At 35.1% G+C, this 26,659-nt stretch overlaps 1 protein-coding gene across 1 annotated transcript in view; it reads left to right on the forward strand.

Annotated features, from left to right (window-relative positions):
- The window catches only part of ZNF804B (zinc finger protein 804B), a gene marked incomplete at its 3' end in the record, with an annotated part of 395,223 nt that overhangs the window by 293,179 nt on the left and 75,385 nt on the right, over nucleotides 1-26,659 (forward strand). The window contains exon 2 of the mRNA XM_081102593.1: nucleotides 21,253-21,396. Within this exon, the coding sequence (XP_080958719.1) occupies nucleotides 21,253-21,396 (144 nt within the window). The remainder of the gene's footprint in view (nucleotides 1-21,252; nucleotides 21,397-26,659) is intronic.

Below are 26,659 nucleotides of genomic sequence, written 5' to 3' on the forward strand. Positions count from 1 at the left end.
AAGGACATATGCCCAGGCTGTGGGCTCGATCATTGATGGTTCTCTCTCCTTCTCCCTTCCTCTCTGAAATCAATTATAATTTTTTAAAATTTTTGTTTAAAGAAGGAACTCTTACCCTTTGTGACAGCATGGATGAGCCTGGAGATTATTATGCTAAGTGAAATAAACCTGCCAGAGAAAGAAAAATACCATATGATCTCACTAATATGTGGAATATAGTGAACAAAATATAATGAAGAACAAAATAGAATCAAAGTCATGGATACATGGAACAGACTGTGGAATCCCAGAGGGGAAGGTGGTGGCAGGGACTGGATGAAAGAAGGTGAGATTAGCTAAAGAACACATGCAGAGCCCATTGACACAGGCAATAGTGTGGTAAAGGTCTGGAGAGGGGAGCAGGGGCTAGGTGGAGGTGGGCAATGGTGTAGAGGAATGGGGGACATCTATAATAGTATCAAAAATAAAAAAAAAGAATTAAGCATTTTTTTTTCCTTAGGCAGGTGACCCAAATGACATTATTTATTGGGCAATCTCGTGTAAGAGATAATGGATCATACAAAAGACCCCTGATAGCCCCAAAGTAATATTCTTATTTGGTCTGCTCAACTGTGCAGGAGAAAAGTTAGGAAAAATACCATTGGAAAAAATCTACAAAACTCATTTCCTCTTTTAACAATATCCTTTCTCAAAAGAAGTAATGATGTAGCAGATTTTCCTTCTGCTTACTCATTTTTTTAAACTCCAAATACTGCATTTTCTGAGTACATCTGCAAACTCAGCTAGAGCAAAATCTCAGATGCGAATGAAAAATAGGAAAGCTTTTAATTTTCAAATAATGCCTTCCTTAATGGTAAAATGGCTGTGCCAAGATTAGCCAGAATCACAGCACCAGTTTTATGAAGAAAAATAAGAAGTCAGTGACAGTAATTTTATTTATACAGCCATCTGCACATTTATGTCTAAATCCTTCTGGCATTTGAATATGCAGCTTCCAAATTCAGTATCTCATTGGGAGACTAGAGTCATTCAGAAACCAGCAGGAATGACAGTCACTGACAAATTTTTTTATGAGCCCTTAATTTCAGTCTTTCATACAGTTAGCCTTTTTATGAGCTGCTGTTACTGTGAAATCAAGCACATTCAAGCAAATGGTCAAACAGCTTCCTGAATCCTCATCATGCAAAGACTGGTCTGGGCTAAGGTTAGATGTATGGAAGGTGGTTCAGAATAAGATCAGACTAGGATAATGGAATCATTAAGTTTGTGAGGACAAGGGCTCTTATATATAACAGTGTAAACTAAAGCCTAGTATGGCAGCTTCTGAAATCCAGTTTATGGATTCATTTCATGGATAAAATAACAGTTAGGAAAAGGGTAAATGACTTGTTTTTTATCTCCTCTTCCTCCAAATGTCTCTTAGAGAAGAATAAATGGTCAATAATGCCATATAATCCTTATAAAGCATTTAACGTAAGGAATATGAACTTCAAATTATCAGTTCTTTCTCTTGTTAAATTATTTTTGAGTTCTGTGTTTAGTTGGTTTCGTGATCTTAATATTTAAAATAATGCTTTTGTGGTGTTTGCTCTTTCTGGTATTTAAAGAACACTCTTAACTCTCTTATAAGATATAGATTCCATCCCTGAGTCCTCTAGTTTTATGGCTCTGTTATTCTTTTCTATGTAAGCTGTTGTGCACACATATTACCATGTTCAGAGGCTACAGCTTGAGTTACTCTAAAGAACAGTGTTTGAGACAATCCATAACTTATGTATTAACTTAGATGCCTATTTACTATCAATATTATAATTAACATATTTTCCAAACCTAAAATTGTCTGTCTTAGGGACACCAAACAGGACATTTGCTATCCCAGGAAAATTTGGGCAAAAATTAGTTCTTTAAAAGCCTTACGACATTCACAAATATGGAAGGCATGGGTAACAATTTTTATCATTAGAATTTATTGTGCCTATACACATATGTTGATATGATAAGATGACCATTTGAACTTTGTAGTCATATAATGCAAATTTAACTATTAAAAAGAGGTGAAGGTGATGATGAATGGAGGCTTGACATGGGATGATGAGCACACAGCACAGTGTACAGATGATAGGTTATGGAACTGTGCACCTGAAACCCGTATAATTTTGTTAACCAGTATCACCCTGATAAATTCAATAAAAGGAAAAAAAGAAAATGTGAAAGTTTAACAATCAATATGAATATGCATATATTGTCCATTGAAATAGTGATAAAATAATTTTACAAATAAAAAGTAATAAAACACCAGTTTTTATTACTGGTGTTTCTTAAAGTATTTCTAAAACAAATTACCCCTGTCACAATATGGAACTATTTTAGAAATATTATTAGACATAATACAGCTAATTCCTATTTAAAAAATGAACTTTTAAAAAGCTAGTTTATTTTGTTCTATGTAAAAGTTAGCTTTGAGTACATAAGAAAATTTCTCACCCTAAGTAACAGCATTTTTATTCTTATCTAGAAAAAATATTTCTTGTTTGATATAATAAAATTTGTATGCTACTATTTTATAAGAACAACCCCCAAAACTAGGGGCAAAAAAATAAAACAGAAAGAAATAAAGATATTTCATTCATATATTCAAATATATAAAACCAAACACCAAAATATAAACACTTCCAGACTTCATTTTTCCCTTTATTTGTATTCCTTTTAAAGGTTATATTCCCATCCCAACTCTCTTCTGTTCATAAAAGGGCAAACAACTTTGTTCATATCTGAGAAATAGTTCCCATTAGCCATATGCCAGCAATCTAATTTTGAAATAAATAACTTCCCCCATAGTAATCTCTTTTTAATTAAAAAAGATGTTTAGAAAAAGAAAACAATATATGTGTTCACCTACATGAGCCTTGAGTAATACGGCTTAGTAGTTGTGTTGCATTTATAAACACATATTTTGGCAACTGAGAACATCACTTTTCTTCTGCTAACTTTGAAAATAATGACAGTTTGCAATATAATTTCCAAGGAAACAATCATTCCAAGGACCTCAAGGGACAAATCAACTTCTTCAGACCCTGCCTTTCTAATCTAAATATTTTCATCAAGATTCTGATAGAATCCGTCAATCTTAATGACTGCCCTGGAATGTAATTTCAAAGTTATTCTCAGCATTTTTTTTTTTTTTGCAAAAGCTCAAATATCAGACTTTTGATTTTTTTGGAGATTTAATTAATCCCTAATTATAGACTTGGGATGTTGCTGTTTGGGACTCCATGTTTGAAATCCAAACCAGATCTCTTCCAATCATTGTATTCATCACCACGGTGATAACAAATCAACTATAGCTTTTAGTGGTTGGATTGACCTTCTCAATTTCAAAATATTTTCCTTTTGTTTCATGACATAGAAGCTCATTTCATTGGAAGGGAATATTTTCTACCTTGCAAATTTCAATCCATCATATTCTTTAAGGCTAGTGGATTGAAAATGTGAAAGTATAGCAATAAAAACAGTACATTGATTTCTTTTAGTCATTTATCTTAACTGACTAGGGACTAAGGAAGCTCCAAATAAATGAACTCACAACAAATAAAAACAAAGTAGAAAAGAGGCTAAATAAATGGGTATCACACATTTAAAATGTAATTGTATAAACAGATCTTTTATTTTGGCACAAATATTTAGACGGTTTATATTTGTTGTTATATCTTATGAATGTGTGATAGGTGACATCCTATATAATAAAAGCTTAATATGCGAAGTGTCCGACCATTCTTTGACCATTTGACCAGTCACTATGATATGCACTGACCACCAGGGGGCAGACACTCTGACCAATAGGGATCGGCCAATCAGGACTGGGTGAGATGGGCCAGACACACCCTGGGAACCTTCCCACAGTTCCTCCCTGGCCCTGATCGTGCACTGGTGGAGTCCCTTGGCCTGGCCTGTGCCCTCTCGCAATCCAGGACCCCTCAGGGGATGTTGGAGAGCCGGTTTTGGCCCGATCCCCACAAACCAGGCCAAGGGACCCTACCGGTGCATGAATCCGTGCACCAGACCTCTATTTCAGTATAATGTTTTCTTGTGCTTTGGGCTTTGTCTATGGTGGTAGAGGATTATAGAAGTTAGTGACTATTCATCTATTCTATCAATGGCTAAATCATTATGGAAACCAATAAGCCTGAAAAAACTTCAGCCTTTTCTCCCCCAAACTCTTTTCTCACTTTCATAATTTTTTGTCAGAAATATTCTATTACGTCCCTGGCCAGTATGGTTCAGTTGGTAGAGCATCATTCCATGCACTGAGAGGTCACCAGTTCGATTCCCACTCAGGGCTCATGCCCAGGTTGTGATCTGATCCCCAGTAGGGGGCATGCAGGAGGCAGTTGATCAATGTTTTCCACATCAATATTCTCCCTCTCCCTTTCTCTCTCTCTCTCTCTCTCTCTCTCTCTCTCTCTCTCTCTCTCAAAAAAAAAAAAAAAAATTATTCTAGTACCAACTCTTTTTCTCCTTAAGCATATACTTTAATATGCAAGAATCCTATCCCCAAAACACAAAACTGAAAGTCGCAGTCTTAGAGTTTAAAAGAAACTTGTCTATTTTAATCAAACCCTCTTTTTTTAAATATATATTTTAATCTTTTGTTAAATCTTTATTGTAGAAAGTATTATATATGTCCTCCTTTTTCCCCCATTGAAACCTTCTAGCTTGCCTCTGCCCCCCACCCCAACCCCCACTCCAGGCCTTCACCACCCTATTGTCTGTGTCCAAGGGTTATACCAGTACACTGATGGTGAACCTATGACACGCTTGTCAGAGGTGACATGCGAACTCATTTTTTTGGTTGATTTTTCTTTGTTAAATGGCATTTACATACGTAAAATAAATATCAAAAATATAAGTCTTTGTTTTACTATGGTTGCAAATATCAAAAAATTTCTATATGTGACACAGCACCAGAGTTAAGTTAGGGTTTTTCAAAATGCTGACAGGCCAAGCTCGAAAGTTTCGCCATCACTGTCCTAGTATATAGATGCATACAAGTTCTTTGGTTACTCTCTTCCCACCCACCCTCCCACCTCCGCCTTCTTTTTGAAATTCCACAGTCTGTTCCATGCTTCTATGTCTCTGGATCTATTTTATTCATCAGTTTATTTTGCTCATTAGATTCCACATATGAGTGAGATCATGTGATATCTGTCTTTCCCTGACTAGCTAAATAAGTCAAACCACTTTGAAAGACAGGAAAAGAAAGTGAGGGAAGGCACACACATCCAGCTGGTAGTGAAGCTAGGTGCAGACCTGAGGTATCCCTGCCCTCCTGCCTCGAAACAGGATTCACACCAGTTATTGCGTTTTCTTCATACAAATGGTGCTTCTAAGTTATATGTCCAACTTAGGTAAGATAGATGTTTCCTAAACACAAAATTAACAAAAAAAAAAAACCAAACAAACTAAGTAGAACCAGTCTTCAAGAACAAAATAAGGAAAAATTGCATAAAATATTCATTTTACATACCAAATTATCATATGTATTTCAAAAAATAAGTTTTGGAAATTTTAATATAAATATCAGTATTTTAATTTTCAATATTTATTGCAAACCTATAAAATATGCAAGTGAGCAGTTAATTTAAGTATGTAATACATTGTGATTAGCAATGATGTTCAGCAGCCACTGCCAAGTGGCCATAAAGCAAAGTAAATTACTTTTAATAACACAAAATTGTCACCTGAATGTTGTTAATGCTTCATAAATACAGAGAGGCAAAATATAGCCCACCAAATTATTGAATTTTCTTTGGACGAAACGTTGAATATTTCATTAGTTGTTATGGTTGTGCCTTCAGGGTATGAATGAACTATCTCATCAACTGAACCTCTTGCTATCACTTCGGTAGTATGTTAAACTCCCTGTAATGACTCATGCAATCTCTCTCTCTCTCTTTTTATTATTTGGTTAACATTCAGTAGTATTTGCATTATGAACTTAAAAATTCTCCACCATCTCCATAAAATAAAGGTATAATATACTACCAGGACACAAAGGATACATGGGAAAATTGAGAAATAATTGCCTGAAGACATTATAGGGAATCAGAATAAAAATATAATTAAGTGGCAGGGGGAGTAATCTGAATTGGATGTTTTAGACCTGAGCGTATCAACCAAGCATATTTTCCACATTAAGTTTTACCTTACCCAGGGAAATGGAAATGTGTGATTAAAACTTTATCTGGCAATAAAATAAACCTTGATATTTATGCAAAATTATGAAAATAATGTTAATTTTTTAGAATAAGATAAAGAGGAAATAATTAAATACTGGAAGAAAATATTATTGCTGTAATGTTTGGGATAATATCTGCCCAAATCTTTTCCCAACAGTCAGACAATAAAAATTCTTATTAGGACAAAAGAAATTGGAAAGACTAAAGATTAATATGTTCACATTGGACATATTTAGTGTGTATAATCAGTTATGACTTATGTAAACATCCATAAAATCACCACTATAATTAAGATAGTTTCACATATTTATCGCTGTCATATGTTTCTTAGTGCCTGCCCATTAATAAGTTCCTTCTACTCCTCCCACCCTCCCACCTGTCCCCCAGTTCAGAGTACCACTGGGAAGAACCCAGATGCCCATCAACAGGGAAATGCATAAACAATTATGAAATCACCATGCAATAGGACACCACACAACAATAAAAATGAACAAATGACATCCAAGATGGATTAAGCTCAAAATAATTATGCTGAGTGAGAAGAAGGTTTAAAAGAGGGTAAAACACAGACACAAAGCACAGTATGTAAAGTTTTCCATTTGTTAATAAGTTTTTTTGTTGTGTGCAAATTTGTTTTCTAGCAAAGAATATATCTGCATAATAGCTCTTCCATTTATTTTCTCTTTTTTCTTCCCTTAGCTACCTGATTACAATCATATTTTGCATATGAATGTTTTCAGTTATCTCCTTTGTGTAACTTATGCATTAAGATAAAAGGGGAGCCCTATTTAGTTTGGTTCAGTTGATAGAGCATCGCCCTGTGGACAAAAGGGTCCCAGTTGGATTCTGGTCAAGGGCAGTACTAGTTTGCAGGCTCCTCCCTGGCCTGGGCCCTGGTGGGGGCACACACAGAAGACAGCCAGTCAATGTGTTTCTCTCACATCCATATTTCTCTTTCTTTTCCTCTCTCTTCCACTCTCTCTCAAAATCAATGAAAAATATCCTCAGATCAGGATTAAAAGAAAAGATAAAAGGGAAATACTAGTAAATGTTTTTGAAATTTTACTTATGAGGAAATAGGAATGTTAGGTCTTCATATACTTGTTACTTATTTACTCATTAGAATTCATATTTAGCTCTTAAGAACACACATGGTTTTATTTCCTCCCTTCTTATTATAATAGACAATTTATGCATAGGTTTCGTGAAGCTAAATTTAATTTAGTTAAATGGAGACACAAGAAAGTGTCTTAATTTTGAATATTGAAGAAACATGACTTCATTTCTGTCTGAATAAATTGTTCTTCAATTGATTAGCAGATTGAATTCTTAGATGTAGCTAAATCTTTTTTAAAATAATGACATCGTATTGGTGTGTTTCCACATACACATCTGGTCATTAAAGATTGATGAGTAGAACACTGACCTTAGACCATCCACATTTTCATGAAAATAGTAACTAAATGGACAACGGAAGAATTGAGAAACATCAACAGACAGTTAAACCTTTACAAATTCAAGTTTAATTATCATACTAGCTTGATCAACTAATGAGTTGATTTAAGGAACACAGGTTAAAGGGGAATATTGTATGAGAATGCTACCACACATACACTTATACATACATACATAAGTCATTTTAAAACTTTTACTTGCTAAATAGAAAAAATAATTAGTGTGGATCTAGATAGCCTCTTTAGTTAGAGCCCATAAAAATTGTTCTTGCCATTTCGTTATTACTAATAACATGTATAATGTACAAAGTAATTTCAAACCACCTTCCAGGTTTGCAGTCACCATGAGTCAGTGCTTATTATATTAATAGCATTTGTAAGAATACATTTTTCTTCTTTTAATGAGGACATTATAGAATCAAGTCATAAAGCAGTTGGTGAAAAAATATTGCAAATTAGCACATGTTTTATACTACATGAGAAATAAAGTGACCTTGAGATTCTTTGTCATGACACCTAAGGAATATTTTCACAGAAATGTAATAAAAGTTAAGACATGCCATCGCAGAATGAATAAACATTATCTGTTGTTAATCTCTGAAGTAGATTCCTGTATGTTATAAATTGATACACTTTCAAATCATAATTTTTATAGAGTAGTAGCAATTTAACAAAAAATATCTAGCAGGGGTCCTCAAACTTTGTAAATAGGGGGCCAGTTCACTGTCCCTCAGACCGTTGGAGGGCCGGACTATAGTTTAAAAAAAAAACTATGAACAAATTCCTATGTACACTGCACATATCTTATTTTGAAGTAAAAAAACAAAATGGGGACAAATACAATATTTGTATTTGCATGTGGCCCACGGGCCGTAGTTTGAGGACCCCTGATCTAAAGCTTTTGTTCAATAGCAAAAAAAATAAATAAATAAAAAAATAAAGTACTTTAAAAAATTCGAAGAAAGGCAGAAACCCAAAAGGCACAGAGGCAAAAGGCCGGGTCAAGAAGCCAGCTCAGCTCACCATCTGCAAGGGAAAGTAGAGCCTGTTTACAGAAAGGAAATGTATGTTTAATGCAAAGAACATTATTTCTAGCAAGTAACTTATGTGGAATATGGTGCCATGGGGAGTTTGGAAATAAAGAATCAGCAATAAAGGGCACTAGTGCCCTCACAGAGGCATGATGAAGTGTCTGGCTGAGGCTTCTCCTTGTCTCTGCATTGAATATCCCCCTTTAGTTTGCAACACAAAGACAGGTCCCAAAGGAAGAAAAAATTGTCATCTGCATTGTACATCACTCAAGCTGGTACAGCTAAGTACATCTCTTCCCTGTGGGAAGAAATCCTTTTTATTCGACTTTGTGGGCCCATTCTTCATTTACTTACAGTGTTTGGGTGTCAGCCAAGGGAGGCTTGGCTCCCCCTCCCCTATTGGAGCCAGCATTTTTCAGTACAGTCCTCAACGACTCTCCCTCAAGTCTCCATTCCCAACCCAGACACTTCTCCACTAAGCAGCCCAATGTCTGTGTGTAACTGTCACAGTATATTACACTCAAATCTAATGCATGTTTCTGTATTTGCTATTACAGGTGTAACTGCTTTGTGGTGCCTGAAACAACTGTGTTAGGTGCTTTTTATGTATGAGCTTATTTAATCACTAGAGGCCTGATGCACGAAATTCGTACAAGAGGCTCGGCCCTGGTAGCCCCGGCCGGCCCTCGCAGCCCCTCACAGCCCTGGCTTCATCCGGAAGGTCGTCCGGATGGTTGTTCTGCTATTTGGTCTAATTAGCATATTATCTCTTTATTATATAGGATTACAATCATCCTGCAAGAGAGACATGATCATTCCATTACATAAATTAGTAGATGTACTGAAGGCTGTGTGGTTTGCAAGTGGTTGAGCTGGGATTCAGACTCTGATCTCCATCTCTGTGTCTCCTTAATGCTCTTACTCTTTATTACATGTAAAGTACTTCTTTGTTTTCCTCATGTTCTAGCCCCATTAGCTAACTACACATTCTTTTTGTACAGGGACAGTACCTTCTGCATCTTATACAACTCCAATAGCACCTAACACAGCAATAGCAACACAGTAATAATATAAATATTTATTTCCAATCTTTGAAATCCTATTTTAGTCTTTAAAATCTCTAGCTGGGATGTTCAATTTTATCTGAAAAAGAGGACTCCTGAAAAATATCCCATGACAAATGGTTTCCCATTGAGGAACACTGATCTAGTTTTGGTCAGTCCCAGAGAATGTCAACTTTTAAAATTATTCAGTTTTACTCTGATCATTCAAGGAGAACTCAGACTTTGTATAAAGACACTGACACAAGAGGCAGAAAGCTCAAGAGAGATGTTCTGGGAATAAATCACACCGAATACACTGAGAAACCACATAGGATCATAATTCCAATTTTAGCTACTGGTCAGAAATAATACCTTCCATAATGGCTGCACCAGTCTGCATTCCCACCAGCACTAATCAGAAAGAATGTATGCACCTTTATATTCATATCAGCACAAATTATAATAGCTAAGATCTGGAAATAGCCCATCAATAGATGGTTGGAAAAAAGAAAAGCTGTGGTACATTTACACCAGGGAATACTATGCAGCAGTATAAAAAGGATATCTTACCCTTTCATACAGCATGGAGAATATTATGCTAAGGGAAATAAGCCAGTCAGAGAAAGACAAATATCACATAATCTCACTCATTGTAGAATCTAATGAACAAAATAAACTGATGAACAAAATAGATCCAGAGACACAGAAGCATGGAACAGATGGTCGAATCTCAGAGGGAAGGCAGGGGTGGGAATAGATCAGCCAGAGAACTTGTGTGCATATATACATAACTCATGGACACAGACAATAGTGTGGTGAAGACCTGGGGTGGGGGTGGGGACGGGCTAGAAGGGGTCAATGTGGAGAGAGGGAAGGGGGGGATATATGTAAAATGCTTTCAACAATAAAGATTTTTTTTAAAATACCTTCTGTAATAGAAGAGAAAATGGGGACTAAGAATCATGTCCTCTCTAAAATTTGTAATAGTACAAATATAATCTGTACTATTCTCATCACTAAATGTAGGTTCATTCATTCTCAGCAGTACTTTAGGTCACATTCTTAAACTCAAGAATTAAAGAGCCCTTCAAGTGTCATTCATTTTTATATGTACAAGTCAAATCTAAAACTACTAATTTAGACCATAGAATTCTATTTTAATAGATATATTCTGCTTAGGTGTTCTGCTTAGGCATTTTACAGAGAAGCATGACCATTTCCCTTCTCTGAATACACACAGCACTTTAAATCTCTACCATATGATCAGACATTCCTTTTTCTTGTCACTTTCAATTTGTGAATTAATTTGATCCCTGTAGGTAGTCTGAGAGTCTCTTGGGAACAGGAATTGTGTGTTATATTATCTTGCACAGCATAGTAACGCAGTGAATAGTCCCAACATTCATAACACAACAAAATCCCTGTCCTACACTAAATACCTTCAAGGGAAGCATAAGAAAGTTGTTTGTAAGTGAAATATCTTAAGTATGGATTCTTTTATCTTTTTCTTTTTACCCTTTTCATATAAGATATCCCTCCAATATCCTAAAAGAAGGTAGCTTGCTCCTTTCTAAAGCTAGTCTGTAGTCCTGGCTAAATTCAGCACTCAATCCACTACAACTACCTGAAACTAACAGTCTATGGACTCATAAAGCTCTAAATGCTTAAAAAAAAAAAGCCTAAGGGAATAAAAGGCAGAGGGAATCCTCTATGAAGTGTGATTCTGTCTCCTCCTTTAAGAGATGGTTTGAAATGGAAACTTTTCTATTTCTAGCATTCCAAGAGTATGAACATACTTTGCAATTGTGTTGTTAAAGAGATGTTGATGATATGGCTTAAGAAATAATATTTATATATCAGTGTAAAGTCTCTAAATATTCATTTATACATCTTGAGTTTCAGAGACACAAAATTCTAGACTCTTGTATCGCACCCCTTTCCCAAATGAGAAAATAGAATGAATGTTCTGTCATTGGTCCCAAAGGTCTGAGCCTATAACTTGAGTTCTCATCCCAGATTTGCTTTCTATCCTACATTAACCTTGGGAAACCAAACAACTGCATTTTTATTTTAATTTGGCAAAGAATTTCTGGGGTCCCTTCTAATGACATGCCTGTATTATGATTCTAACTTTCTATTCCACTTCTTTTGCAATGGACGCATAACTTCTGTTTGATTGTAGCTGACTCTCTTTTCAGACTAGTTACACACACACACACACACACACACACAATTAGAGCACAGCTATATGGCTTGAGTTGGTATTAGTGTTAACAATATATAAGGATTGTTTAACTGCTTAAGCAGCTGTGAATATCTGTTTCAACTGTTGACTGCTGCCCACAATCTGGGTGCACGCACTATTGATACTATGATTATGAAACATATTTATTTTAGCCCCGGTTTCCAGCTAATCGGGCTTTTTTCTGACTTCAACTGACAAGGTGTTTGTTTGTTTTTTGTGAGGACATGCTTATTTTATATTTGAGAGAGAGGGGGATGAAGAGAGAGAGAGAGAGAGAGAGAGAGAGAGAGAGAGAGAGAGAGATGTGAGAGAGAAATATCAATCTGTTGCCTCCTTCACGTGACCTGACCAGGGATAGAACCCACAAGGTGGAACCCACAAGGTAGGCATGTGCGCTGATTGTGAATCAAACCTGCAGCCTTTCTATGTTTGGGATGACACTCTAAGCAATTGAGTCACAGTGGCCAGGGTGACTGACAAGTATTTTTAAATTGTTTTCAAAAATCAAATATGTATACAGAAAACTGATATACAGACTTCCTTTTATATGCTTTCAGAAGTTACAAAAGTTTTGCAAAGTTGTGTGAGAATAACACTAGGCAAAATATAAGTAACAAATGATTCTTGAACATTATATGACAATTGAGCTAAGCTTTCCTTACATCATTTCATGATTTTGAAATGAACATAGAGTACATTTGTGAATCCCTTTCTCTCAAAGTAAACTACCATTTTAATAGATGTGCCTTACTTTGACACATTTCCCAGCTTGAAGTTAATATCTCAAGACTTGGGACACAGTGTTTCTGTATAGCATATATTTTTTTTTACAATTGCTGGTTTTCTTTAAATTTGAAAGTAAATTACTTGTTAGAATTTCAACAGATAGAAGCCTGGAGCAACAGCCGGTTTGAAGTAATGAAGTGCCTTTGTGAGCACAATCACTTTTTAAACATCTCTGGTTATGGAGCAAGTGAACCAAATGTAGCAGACTTTTTATCAGACACAATACAGACATTCAGGAGAACAGAGCAAATTCCCTTAGAATTCTGGCATTTATCTGCTTTGCTTCTCCTGCTTCAACAGCAAAGCCATTGGATTTATGCTATTTTAACACATCACTTCAGGAGTCTCCAGACCTGTCTTAGCACATGTAGAATGTAAACATGATTCTTGAAATATACAGACTAATACCAGGATTATCTGAGAAGGCTGAAGCATGAGAATTTACCTGACAATCACTTGAATATATGAAGGTAAAATACTTGCGGTCAATTACGAAGCAAAGTGAGCAATTTTTAGTCCAGCATCTCTTCCTGTCCATTTCTCCCCTAAGCTGTTACAAATGCTGAATTAAAAGAAAAGGATTCGTAATTGAGCAGATGTCAATAACAACTTTCTAGAAAACCTAGTTACCTGACATTTTTCATTGATTTCTCTTACATTAGGAAATGAAATGTCAGATATTATTAATTGCATTTTTACAATAAATAGTTACAGCAAGAATAATGGCTAAATGAAAGTACTTCTTGTCTAATGCACAATGGATGTATTCATTTAGCTGTATTCAAGTTAGATGAATGCAACACATCTATATTCATTACAGCTACACATATCTGTGAGATGAATTGATGGGCTGGTAATTACTACCTTTATAAATGAGACAGAATTATCAGTCAGGAGAAAGAACCCACTTTTAATCATGTTTTACATCCCACACAATAGACACATTTCAAAATCTTTCTTTCAAATATAGAGATTTTACCCTTCAATTTTCAGTGGATCTAGTGATTGCAAATATGTGAGCACTACATAACATCGGTAAGATTAGTCTCACACCACACATTGTTTTTCTTCAAGTTCAACAAAGGTAGAACTATTAAAATGTGATTTAGTTGAAACTTTTACTTTCTAAATAAATAATAGACTATTTTAAGAGCACTTTTGGGTTTATAGAAAAATTAGACAGGAAATACAGAAGTTCCATGTATTCTTCCCAATTCTTGTGCATAGCTTCCCTTTTTATTAACATTTTGATACATTATTATTAGCTAAAGTCTGTAGTTTACATAAAGGTTCATGCTTTGAGTTGTACAGTTATATGTATGTATAGTTGTACATACAGATTTGAGGCTTTCCAATTATCTCCCCTTTGATGGAATAAATAACAAAGCAAAAAGTTAGATTTCAAATGTATTCATTCCTTCACTCATTGCATTTATTGATTCCTGCTTTCATTAATGGGTATATGCTGGGCATGAACTCTACGCCAAGGACTACAATTTAACGGATTCAACTATTTCCCTGACCCTGGGACAATTTACATAGATATTCAAGCCTTGCTCAAGGATATTGTTTTGCTTTACTGGTGAGGGCTGGGGTGTTCTCTATGAGAGATGGGCTAATACTAAATTGTGTCCAGCAAAGTTCATTTGTTTATGTATATTTTTTACTGTTTCATTGTTTGTTAAAGAAGAACTCTGAAAACAAATCCATGACCTTTATAAACTTGTGTAATTCAGCATGTATATCTGATCAATAAGCAATATGGAAATTATAACTTCCCCTATTCTCTTTCGTGGCGGACAAGCGTAATTAAGCAATATTACGATAGCTACTGCGGTGATTATCTTAGCATGCACCTGGGACTGCCTTCTATACTTTCTAAAGTGTTTTTATGGTAGAAGAGCTGTATATTAATTTATGCTGAGGAAGCTAAATTTGGTGGCATGGAATGATGATGAAAGTGGTTCTAATGGAAATGCATGTGTTTTCAAAAATAATCTCTGTTCCAATGAAGCCAAATAGAAAACTCCTCCAAAATAAGCAGATATACAAGCAAACTTTAAATATTTAATTGTTGCTTCATGAACAGAAATGCAGTCATCATTTTGGCACCTTGCCATTCACTTGTTATTCTTTTCAAATTAGAAATGATGCTGAGCTGTCTCCAAAGACAAGTTCACATATTGAATGTGGTTGTATTTATCTTCTCACCTGGACAATTTGAATGGATCATTAATAAGAGGGGGAAGGCTCCTTTTCAACTCAAGGGAGTGCTGACATCACAGCTGCCTAGCCATTGGTACAAAGGCCTAACTTTGGTCATGGCTTATTCCAAGTCCAGGAAACCAAACTTGATTGTCAATGAATTGTAAGGTAGATGATAGATTATGGTAAAATGGTAAGAGTATTGTAAGACAAAAAACTCTATTCTGATTGTAAATCTGTGTGCAGTTGCCACACTCCATTATTTTAAGATTTTTCAAGAAACTCCCTAGACTTCAGAAGATACATTTTTGTTTTTTAAAAAAAAAGATTATTCTAAAAATCTAACAGCTCCATGATATGTCTTAACACTGCCAGGGTAGGCCAAGCTATCTTTAATGTGGTGGGAAAGGCATTCTCTGCTTTTTTATTCATTAATGTTATTTATTCAACAAATATCTATTAAGCTTCTCCTAAATAACAAGTATCCTGATAGATGCTATAGAATGCAAAAATCCTTCTTTCAATAAAAGAAGCCATATTTTTAGGGAAATCAATATTAGTAATATTAACATTAATTACACACCTAAGATGCTCTATTGACTATGTATAGAATTTGTAGTCTAAATGTTAAAAAAAAAAATTGTGACAAAAACATCTTAAAACTCTAGTGATATAAACCAAATTTGAAGTTTACTTACAGGGATTTTGCTTTTATATGAGATGGTGACCAAAGATGATAAGGGCCCCTCTCACTTGCTCAAGTTTTCATTTGAAAATGACAGTTGAATTGTAGACTCATGGGAGAATGGCATTAGTTTAAATAATTTTCTAGTATCACACACACACACACACACATATGCTGCTTTTTACTATGATATTATTTTATACTCACAACAAACCTGCAAGCTACTCATTATTTCCCATAATTCATACTGAGGTAACTGAAACCTTGAGAGTTTAAAACTTCTATATGATAAAGGCTGTTATTTGGGCTATGTAGTCTTCAAAGACATTATTTTTCCTATCACAAAAATAAAATGAATAAATGAATAAAACCTTCTAAAAGGAGTTTTTCCTTTCCTAATCTCTTCTAGAGATAACAGGAAAACAATGGAGGCCAAAAGAGTTCTCCTATTCAGCCACAGCCACTTGATCAATGGAGATGAGGGAAAATGCTCTCGCTCAGGCAGGATTTTATTTGGAGCCAATGTATTAGAACAGGTCAGAGAACATTAGAATTCTTAAAGCAATCTCTTACACATAACAGTGAAAGGTCAAATGTGAGTTTTCAGGCAAAGAATATGAATTCAATCCTCAAAGCTCCAAGCTGGTATTACCATCAAGGAGATATGAAGAACAGCAATTGATTTTCTCTCTTCCTTTTTAAGAATCAGGGCACATATTCATAACCAGTAGAAACAAGACTACTACCTTGTATTTTCCTAGTGCACATCTCTCAGCTCCAAGAGCTTTGTAGATTTTTAAAATTATAATTATTCCTCTACCATTCTCTGGGAGTTGGGGTTCTGTATCATCCTAACTCTACATAAAAGTTAGCAGAGGCAGCTCAGAATTATGTGGTGTCTGGGTAAAGCCTAAGTAATTGGGGCAGCTGTGAGCATGGTGATTAATACCTCTGAAATCAGGCAGATCTGAGTCCCAGTCCAGTCTCTGCACTTCAACATCAATTGTGTTTCCAAATCTGTTGGTACCTTGTCTTCTATATCTTTATATAGGATAATAATAAATAATGCATCATAAGGTTAGTGGGAAGATTAAGGGAGTTAAGATGGATGAAATGCTTGGCTGATTTCTGTATTATAATGAGAGCTCAGTTGGTATAAGTGTGTAAGTATCGTTACAATAATAAAAATAATTTGATAGTAAACATCTATTTCTAAATAAACATGTTAATCTAGTCAGAATACTTGACTCTTTACAGATGCACCTGTTGTGTGCATGAATGTAAAATTCTTGGTGTGAAAAAGTACATTTTCTCTCCTTGCACTCAAAATATTAATTATGAAAAGTAATTAATGACTATAGAATTCTTACTGAAGCGCAACATAAAAGGCCCACTGGCAATACCTAATGTTTTTAAATGACTTATTAAAACAACAGTCATGTTCAATTTATAATTCATTTTCAACCTTTTAATGAATCATTTAGGATGATTAATAAGAAGTTTTATATTATAAATGCTATTTTTTCTGTTAAGATTCCTCCTCTTCATAGGCAAAATGTGAGAAGAAAAATTTGAATAATTTTCAAATGAGCAAACCAATGATGATAATATTTTGTATGTCTGCTGTATTATTGTGAATCATTGATTTTTTTTCTTATTTTTAAATTTACTGGTATTTTACTCCTTTTATATTTAATCCATATCTCTAAATATATTTAAAGATTATGTAATTACTTAAGAAATCAAATTTCACCTTCATTTGCCTTCAATTTTATTTGACCAGTAAAAGTATCCTGTTATTAAATAAAAAGGCAAGAAATTCTGAGTGCTTAACTGTATCTGATGCTATGAATAAAAGAAACAGAGAGGGGGGAACACATTAATTTTTCTTCCAATAATTTTAAATTATTTTACTTTGTTTTATTTTTGTGGTAACACTGGCTTGTAACATTATATAAGTTTCAGGTATAAAACATTATAATTTGACATATGTGTGTTACACTACATCTAACTCACCAACTAGAATCTAGTTTCCAGCCATCACCACACAATTGACTACCTTTACTCATTTTGCCCGCCCCCCCCCAACCCCACTTCCCTTATCATAACCAATGATCTGTTGTTTGCCTCTATGAGTTTTTTGGGTTTTTTGTTCAGCTGTGGGTTTTTTTTTTTTTGTGGAGTATAAAAAAACAAGTGCTCTTGACTGGTATGAACTAGGTAAACTCTATAGTAACAAAGTTATCACTCTATCACAATTTACAGTGCTTACCTCTTTACATGTAATTATCCAATGCTAGACGTCAAATTCTGAGGTCAAGACCCAGAAAGAAATTGATATTCAGAAATTGCTCAATAAGAGATTCTTGAATATATGACTGCTTACTGGTTAGTTGGATGAATGTATGGTTAAATGGATAGATGAATGGTTGGGAGGATGAGGCAGCATCATACAATGGAAAGCATGGCCTGCTGTACCATTGACCTGATTTTCTATGTCATGTTATTACTAACATCATTTTCCCTTTTTGCTAAATGATAGCTTTAGACTATATGATACCTCTTCTACTGCGGCCTTACCCTCCAGCCTTCTGTTACTTGGAGCTGATTCAATTTAGCTCCGTCTCCATAGACAGTTGAGCTCGTGCCTACCTCATACTGAGGAGTATCATGGGCCTTACTTTTCAGGTTTTGACAAAGATTTCTAAGGAATCATTTATTTATTCTCCGATTTGATTCCTCTAACCCTACCCAACTCTTGGCATGTATTCTCCGCTGCCTGATATTTCTGCCCACAGGTCCCAGCTTCCCCATTTCTTATCCCCGGTGCTGTTGGCTCCATACTCTTCTGGTTTAGACAGATACATTAGGTTGGTAACTCTATGTTTTGCTAATGGCATTTGTTCCCCACCTGTGCACTCTCGCTCTCTTCATAAGGGAAATGGGAGATGCCCTGGGAATGTTCTTATTCCTGCCAAGAAAAATTAAGCAAGAAATGAGGGATGTAATTTAGTCTGATTACTTTGCAAAATGTGAACATTCAGATGAGATGGTATACGACTAAATATTGGTATAACTCTCTTATAATTATAACATTTTCCATTGAAATGCATGTAATGTCATAATTAAAGTTTGTTGTAGAAATAAAGGATGTTTAGATGAAGATACCAAGAGTAACTGAAGAAGCCTCACTCCTGGCCATTGAGCTATTGTCATAAAATCCTCTACATAATAGGATTCATACTAGGAAAATCCACTTTAATCACAGATTAAATTCTCAGTTATGACTCCTGCCCCACACCCTGTTAATAAAGCTGAGGCATGTTTAAGCGTGAGGTAGAGTTGCTTAATATCTTAGGCACACTGGCAGTTTTCTAAGGCTGTTGTCATAAACTAAGAACTATGGGTAAACCAAAGTAGTTCCTCATTCCAATCCAGTCCTTGAAATTATACTAAGAAAGGGCATTTAAAAAACCCTTGTGAGAAATAATGGTTTCCCTTGGTTCTAAGCCTACAACATCAAGATATTTAGCTCTACTTCAATGCTACAATCCTGCCTCAATTCTCAACAGCGACTACACTAGTAGGTTATTGTCCCAGTTCTTTGAGTAACTGGGTTTAAATCCTGAAATTAGAGTCAATGTTATCAGTGGATACATCCTGTCCAATAGCTTTTATCCCCCACCCCCATTAGCTAAAATTTAACCAAATTCGTCCTTCGACTGTTTTACATAGGCAATCCAAATATTTGATCTAGCTTTGTTGTTTATTAATGGCATACATGTCCTTCCTGCTCTTTACTATATGTGTTTGCCTCTTATATTTGGACTTGAATTATTATTTTCCCATGTCACAATTAAGTTCTCCATCACTTCACCCAACCCTATGAGAAACTGCCTAAATTTTTGTGCTTGCTTTCTTGTCTGGCCAGTGATGCTCCTATGATTTAGGTTCATGGCCTGATTTCTTTTTGTACAGGGTTAGTCATTTTGGAGAAACAAAGCTAAAACCCATCCTTTATTTTGCTCATCCATTTTTTATACTTTTTGTTTCGTTTTGTTTCCTCTATGAGTCAGACATTCCTTTATGGCACGGGATAATAGAGAACTTGTGGAATGGTATGAGACCTAAATATGTAAGCCACCATTATCCATTGATTTACATAATGCATATTCAATAAGCATCTATTCTGGGCTAGACAATATGTTCACATTGTGGACACAATAATGAATAAAACAGTCCCTGCCATCAAAGGATTTTTGGGAGCAATAGGCATGAAAACAGATCATTTGCTATTATATGGTATGTCTAGTCACTGAATTAAAAAGGGTAATATGGGAGCAGGAATTGACACAAAATAACACTAATGATACAGGAAGGAGCTTGTGTGGTGTAATAAGGGGATTGGCCGTAAAGGGAGATGTAAAGCTCAGCTATTTATACCATGGGAAATAAGGATAGATTATTTTAATTCGAATTCCTCTCTCCACTTACTTACTCAGTGATCACCAGTGTGTAATCTCTAAGTGTTGGTTGATGTATCTGTAAAGTGTAGATTTAGATAAAACTTATAGGGTTTTTGTGAGGAATAAATGTGATAATTCACATACTTAGCCTAATACCTGGCGCATAGTTTATGCTCAATAAATATCCATCACTACTATTTTATAAGCAATGAGAAAATTCAAAAGGATTTTAAGCAGGGGGATGATGTGGTCAAAGCTCTGTTTGCAATAAAGCGTAGTCAAAGTAGTAAGGGTAAGAGTCTTAAAAATGTGATAAACCCATTAGTGATGTCTGTCAGGAACTAACTAAGGCTTGTGGAAGAAGCTTAGGCTTGAGTTAGAGGTTATGGACAAATAAGGCTGTAGCTATAGTGAGAATGGAGGTCACCAAGGGCTAAAGATGAAATGGTGTGCCACACAAAAATGTAAGGGGTAATATGTAGAAAAGAAATGTCTGTGAAGGAGATGAGTGGGAATGATCAGAGATGTGTTTGGTAATAAGTACCGTCATGGAGACTTTCTCCTGGAAAAGTCATGGAGAGGCTCCCCAGGGGGGCAAAGAGCTGGGTATCGGGAAAGGAGTACACGCTCATTACTTTAACAAGGTCGGAAAAGCAGTATGTACAGTGAGAACAGCAAGTCCCAGGCTAAAATACATGACACATAAGGGAATGATATAACAGAATGTAATTAATGTCCCAATAAAAGACTGTAACAGAGGGGCCTTGTAGTGCTTGAGAGGGGTCACTGAGTAGGTGCTGATTATTCCAGGTAGGTGAGTCAGCAGAAGCGTGAGCTGGGAACAGGTGGCAAGAAGGGGATGAGTAATGACCAGGATTCAGCTGAGGGCTCCTTTGGCTAGTTCATTATATCTTTATTGATAACTTAGGGACAAGGCTGAACTGAAAGTTACTTCTCCATTGCCATGAATTTCCAAACGACAATGAGCCTAACTATAGTATGTCAGTCACAGTAAAATAAAATACCAACTTGAGTAATATGATATCTGGTTATGTTATTAGAGAGAAATATAACCAACACTTTTTCTTTTTTTCTTTTTAGGATTTTCCAGAAAAGGAGAAGTCCTCAACAAAGGCCTTGGAGGATGTAAAGGCAAACTTTTACTGTGAATTATGTGACAAGCAGTATCACAAACACCAGGAATTTGATAATCATATTAATTCTTATGATCATGCTCATAAGCAGGTAAGCAAGAGTGAGAGAAATCCTTCATATTCCTGGATTTATTCCTTCAGAACAGAATGTACCCATTTGACCTTGTTTGTTATTGTCTAAGAAGCTGAGGTGAAACCGTTTTATATCTTTCTTTTTTCTGAAACGTTGTGTTTTCTGTTTAAATATCAGTGAAATATGTTTTCCTAGAAGTAGCATAAAACCATAGGTGAACTTAGAGATGATCTAAAGTAGACTGACATTTATTCTAGAATTATGTATAGGAGGAAACCAGAACCCAACATAATAATGTCATATTCAAAAGCACCTAGCTAGTGATAGAACTAAAACACTAAGCAGCATGAGACAGAATCTGTTATATTCTTTCAGGAGTTCCAAGGTGTAGGTTTACAGAATAGTAGTCTTCGGGGGGGGGGGGGAGGGCATTCTGAAGAAAAGGTTACATTTTCCCAAGAATACTCTATTAGAAGAGTCAGAAAGGTTGTTTTATAAATGAATCATTGCAAAGAACCAAAACCTCGGGCAAAGCTGAGTGTCAATGACAGATGGAAATATTTTCTTTTTCTTAGTGTGTATGTGTGTGTGTGCACGCCTGAGTGTGTGCAGTAGTGTAGGTCCTATACATGGCTGCTAATATTCTCTGTTTTAATCTGTCTGTGAAAGAGGCAGCTATTGTCTCCATCCTGTTAGATTTTATCTTTGCTGCATGAGGTATGGGAATATTGGCATTTATGAATTAGGAGTGTTAAATAGGACCATTAAGAAAGAAAGTCCACATAGCCAAAGGATTATTGCTAACAGTTGTGAGAAGATGCACACTCCTGATATTAAATGGACCAGATATTGGAATATGTGAGTAAGTTTTGTATAATCTAGACATAAAATATTTATTCACAGTGAACAGCAATAAATAACTAGGCTAAGATCACTAAACTTATTGAGTGCATATCAAATGTATGGCCTTGGGAGACGGAAGATAGTTTCTGTCTTTAAAGATATGGCATGTGTATGCAATTGACTGTATTTCAGTGAAAAGAGAAAGAACAATGGGATAAATTATTTTAGAATTGTGATTTCCAAATTTTAGTGTGCACAATTATCACTTTGGAGCTTGTTAATAATCCAGATTCCTAGATTCTCAGATACTCTAATTCAATAGCTCTGAGATATGACCCAGGAACAAGCATTTTAAAATAATATAAAATGGAAATTTTCAAACATATAAAAATAAACTATGTGGCTACCATCCAACTCCAATAATAATAAGTTTTCTTTCATTTTTACCACCACCACTCAGCCTCCTTCACCTCCAACCACCAGGAACTATTTTGAAGCAAATCAAATTCTAAGCATCATATCTTTTCATCTGAAAGTATTTCAAGATATATAATGATACCTAGACAACCTAGTCATTATCGTATATAAAAATGAACAGTAATCTTTTCATATCAGTTAGGCTCTTATTTCCATTGTTGTCTCATAAATGACATATGAATTTGGGTCAGTTGAAATCAGGATCCAAAAATATCTACCCTTTGGATTGACATGTCTTTCAGTTTCTTTTAATAAACAGTTGACCCGTGAACAACATTGGTTTGAACTGAGCAGTTCCAATTATATGCAGGCTTAAAAAAATAAATACACTAGAGAATTCTTTGGAGATTTGTAACAATTTGAAAAAATCTTACAAATGACCCATGTAGCCTAGAAATATCAGAAAAATTAAGAGAAAGATATGTCATGAATCTATAAAACATATGTAGATACCTGTCTATTTTATCATTTACTACCATAAAATAGGTATAAATCAATTATAAAAAGTTAAAAGTTATCAAAACTTATGCACAAAACATAGACCATACATGGAGTAAATTCATAGTTAAGAGAATGTAAACAAATGAAAAGATACAGTATTAAAACATAACTGCAAAAATATAACTATAGTACATACAGTGTACTGGTATAATAATTTTGTAGCCACCTCCTGATGCTATTGTGGTAGACACATGTGTCTTCAGTATGTGCTTAAATCGCCTTATGACGTTAGTCATCTCTGCATGAGTAATTCTCTCCGGTAAATGGTGTACATACTAAGAAGGTATCTCTTGCGGTTCTCCCATATTTTTCATCATGTTTAGTGCAATGCTGTAAACCTTGAGTAACACCAGAGGACCTATGCAAAGTGCCTCTAATGGTTCTGAAAATACTCCCAAGAAGCAGAGAAAAGTCTTGATTTTGCAATATTTTTTTTTAATTTCTTGGTATGTAACATAGGTTGAGGTCTGCAGCTGCTGTTGTCCACCATTTCAAGATAAATGAACCCAGCATAAGGACCACTGTAAAAAATGAAAATTGATTAAGCCATCACAGCAACTATGCCAGCAGGTGTGACCTTGCACTTTTTGCAAAATACCTTTTTATCTCATATTAAAAATTCAAGTTTTTATGTGGGTGCAGGATTGCTATAAGCAAAGCATATGTATAGACTCAAATATGATTAGAAAAAAACAAAGTTATTATATGACAACTTAAAGAAAAAGGAAGGTTAAAGGTTCTAAATCTGGAGAACTTTATGTCAGCAAAGAATGGTTTGATAATTTTGGAAAGAGGCTTGGCTTTAAAAATGTCAAGATAACAAGAAAATCAGCTTCTGCCAACCAAGAGGAAGCTGATGAGTTCCCAGATGAAATTAATAAAATCATTGATGAAAAGGATATTTTCCTGACCAGATGTTTAATGCAGATGAAAGTTCCCTATTCTGTAAAAAACAAAACAAAACAAAAATGCCACGTAGGACATTTCTCAGTAAGGGAGAGAAGGAAGCACCAGGATTAAGGCAGGAGGGAAGAGGCTAACTCTACAGTTTGTGTAAATGCAGCCGGGTTTATGATCAGTATTGCCCTTATCTATAAAGCTGCTAACCCATGAGCCTTAAAGGGAAAAGATTGAACACCAGCTGTCAGTCTTTGGTTGTACAACAAGGAGGCCTGGACAATGAGAATCCTTTATCTGGATTGGTTCCTTCGATGCCATATCCCAAAGTCAGAAATTACCTTGCCAGTAAGTGACTGCGTTTGAAGTTACTTTATATTGGACAAGCTCCTGGCCACCCAGAACCCCAGGAGTTCAACACCAAAAGGTCAAAGTGGTGGCATGAGGAAGAAGAAGGTAAATGGTGGCAGAAGGAGACTTGATTTTGGGAGGTGAACACATAATACAAAATACAGATGATGTATTATAGAATTATATACTTAACACCTAGGCAGTTTTATTAACCAATGTGACCCCAATACATTCAACAAAAGTTAAAACAAAATAAACAATATTGCTATCCCATGAGCTCTTCCTTAATCATTTATTTCTCTAAATTCCCCCAGTGATTTTAGTGTGTGTGTGTGTGTGTGTGTGTGTGTGTGTGTGTGTGTGTGTGTGGTCTTTAGGATACTCTTTATACAGTATCATGTCTTCTGCCAACAATGACAGTTTTACTTATTTCTTTCCAATTTGGATGCCTATAAAATGGGCAAATTTGCTCCATAAATTCAGGGAGCCCATAATCTAACTGAGGAGAGACACATATGTTAATATATCTTTAAAATATGTTGATTTTCCTGTCCTAGATATTGTATACCTAGGATACTAAGAGAGCATACAAAAGTGATTTTAAAAAGAAGAGATGACAAGTGAACTGGACTTCTTAAAGAATAAATAGAAGTTAACCATGTCATCAAGAATGACAGGTCCTATAAGGTAGAAAACCTGTAACCAAGCCTTGGGGACCGTTAGAAAGCATGATCCATTTAGATAGTAACTGCAAAAGATTCACTGTGGTCACTAAAGTCACCATCACTTTCTTGGTGAGCTCTTTAAGATAACTTTGAAACTGCTTCTCATTCCTCTCATTCTTATTTTGCAATAGGTCTTGCTTTCATTATTTATTTTGCATTCTCTTTTATCATTTCTATTTAATCTCATTCTTGAACATTTGCATGGGCCTTCTGACTGGATTTCCTGCTTCCAGTATTTCTTTTGCTCCAAACCAACTTTTTTTATTTATGGCCACAGTAATCTTCCAAAATGACCCTATTTATATGATTACTCCCCTACTTGGAAATCTTCAATGGGTAGTGATTGAGTTTTTAAGGAGTCAGAACACAGTCTGATTCTTCCTTCCATGTCCAGATTTATCTCCTGCAACTCCAGAGTTTCCCAAAAGATGCCTTATGCTTTCCCACCTGCTCATCTTGGCTCATAATTCTCCCTCTGTCTGGGTTGACCTCCCATCTTGTGGCTGTATATCAACATATGCTTCTGTATATTTAATGCATAGGTTGGTAACATATCTAGATATTAAAAGATCTAAGATCTCATGGTAAGCTGATTTAGCAGTATTTTCCAAAGTTCCTTTGATCAAAACTTACTAATGTTGTGCTGATTTTTGTACATGCTGCCCACTTTGGAAGATATTGAAATAATTAAATTTGTTGTAGACTTGGTAATAGTGCTTCCTTCGATAGTATTGAAATATTTCTGTCTAAAGATTTATTTTGGCACTAAATATTTTGAAAATTACCTGAATTTTAAGTGGAGCTGAGTGTATAATTTCCCTTTTAAATGAAATCAGTTTCATTTAAAAGGGAAATTTTCTGTACAGAAGAAGAAAATATGCACTGAAGTCAAACATGAAAAAGTCTTTTGTTTTTCAAATTCCAAAGCTAAATATATCTATCAGTTCTTGCTTCAGTAAGGGCTCTTCTTGATTGTGATTATTATTATAATGATGATAGCAGAGATTGGCCAAGAGTATTTTTGGCCTGAATAATTGAACAGTTTCCTTAATTTTATTTTCCATGTGGATTCAGACAAAATATCTGGCCTCTTCTGTTGACCTTCCAAAAATATGGTCTTTCTGGTATGCTCAGAAGTGAATCCAAAATCATATGGAGTTAATTCTATTACTCATTAATAGAACAGCTTAGATTAGAACTAGAAACAATGCATTCTGAATTTTTCTTTCTACTTTCCTTCCCAAATTTGTAATTACTCAGGATCCTTCAGTTTAATAAGTTTTTTGTAAAGCCTTTATAAATTTTGTCTCTAAGTATCAGTATCATGTAATAATATTTTATTATAAAGATTATATTTTTCATGTATTTATTATAATTGAGAAAAATAAGTCATGTTTAATTTAATTTATTTATTTTTAAAATCTTTATTGTTGAAAGTATTACATATGTCCCCTCTCCCGGCATTGACCTCTTCTAGCCAGCTTCCA

The sequence above is a fragment of the Myotis nattereri genome, assembly GCF_964212035.1.
Source record: "Myotis nattereri genome assembly, chromosome: 11".
Taxonomy (NCBI): domain Eukaryota; kingdom Metazoa; phylum Chordata; class Mammalia; order Chiroptera; family Vespertilionidae; genus Myotis; species Myotis nattereri.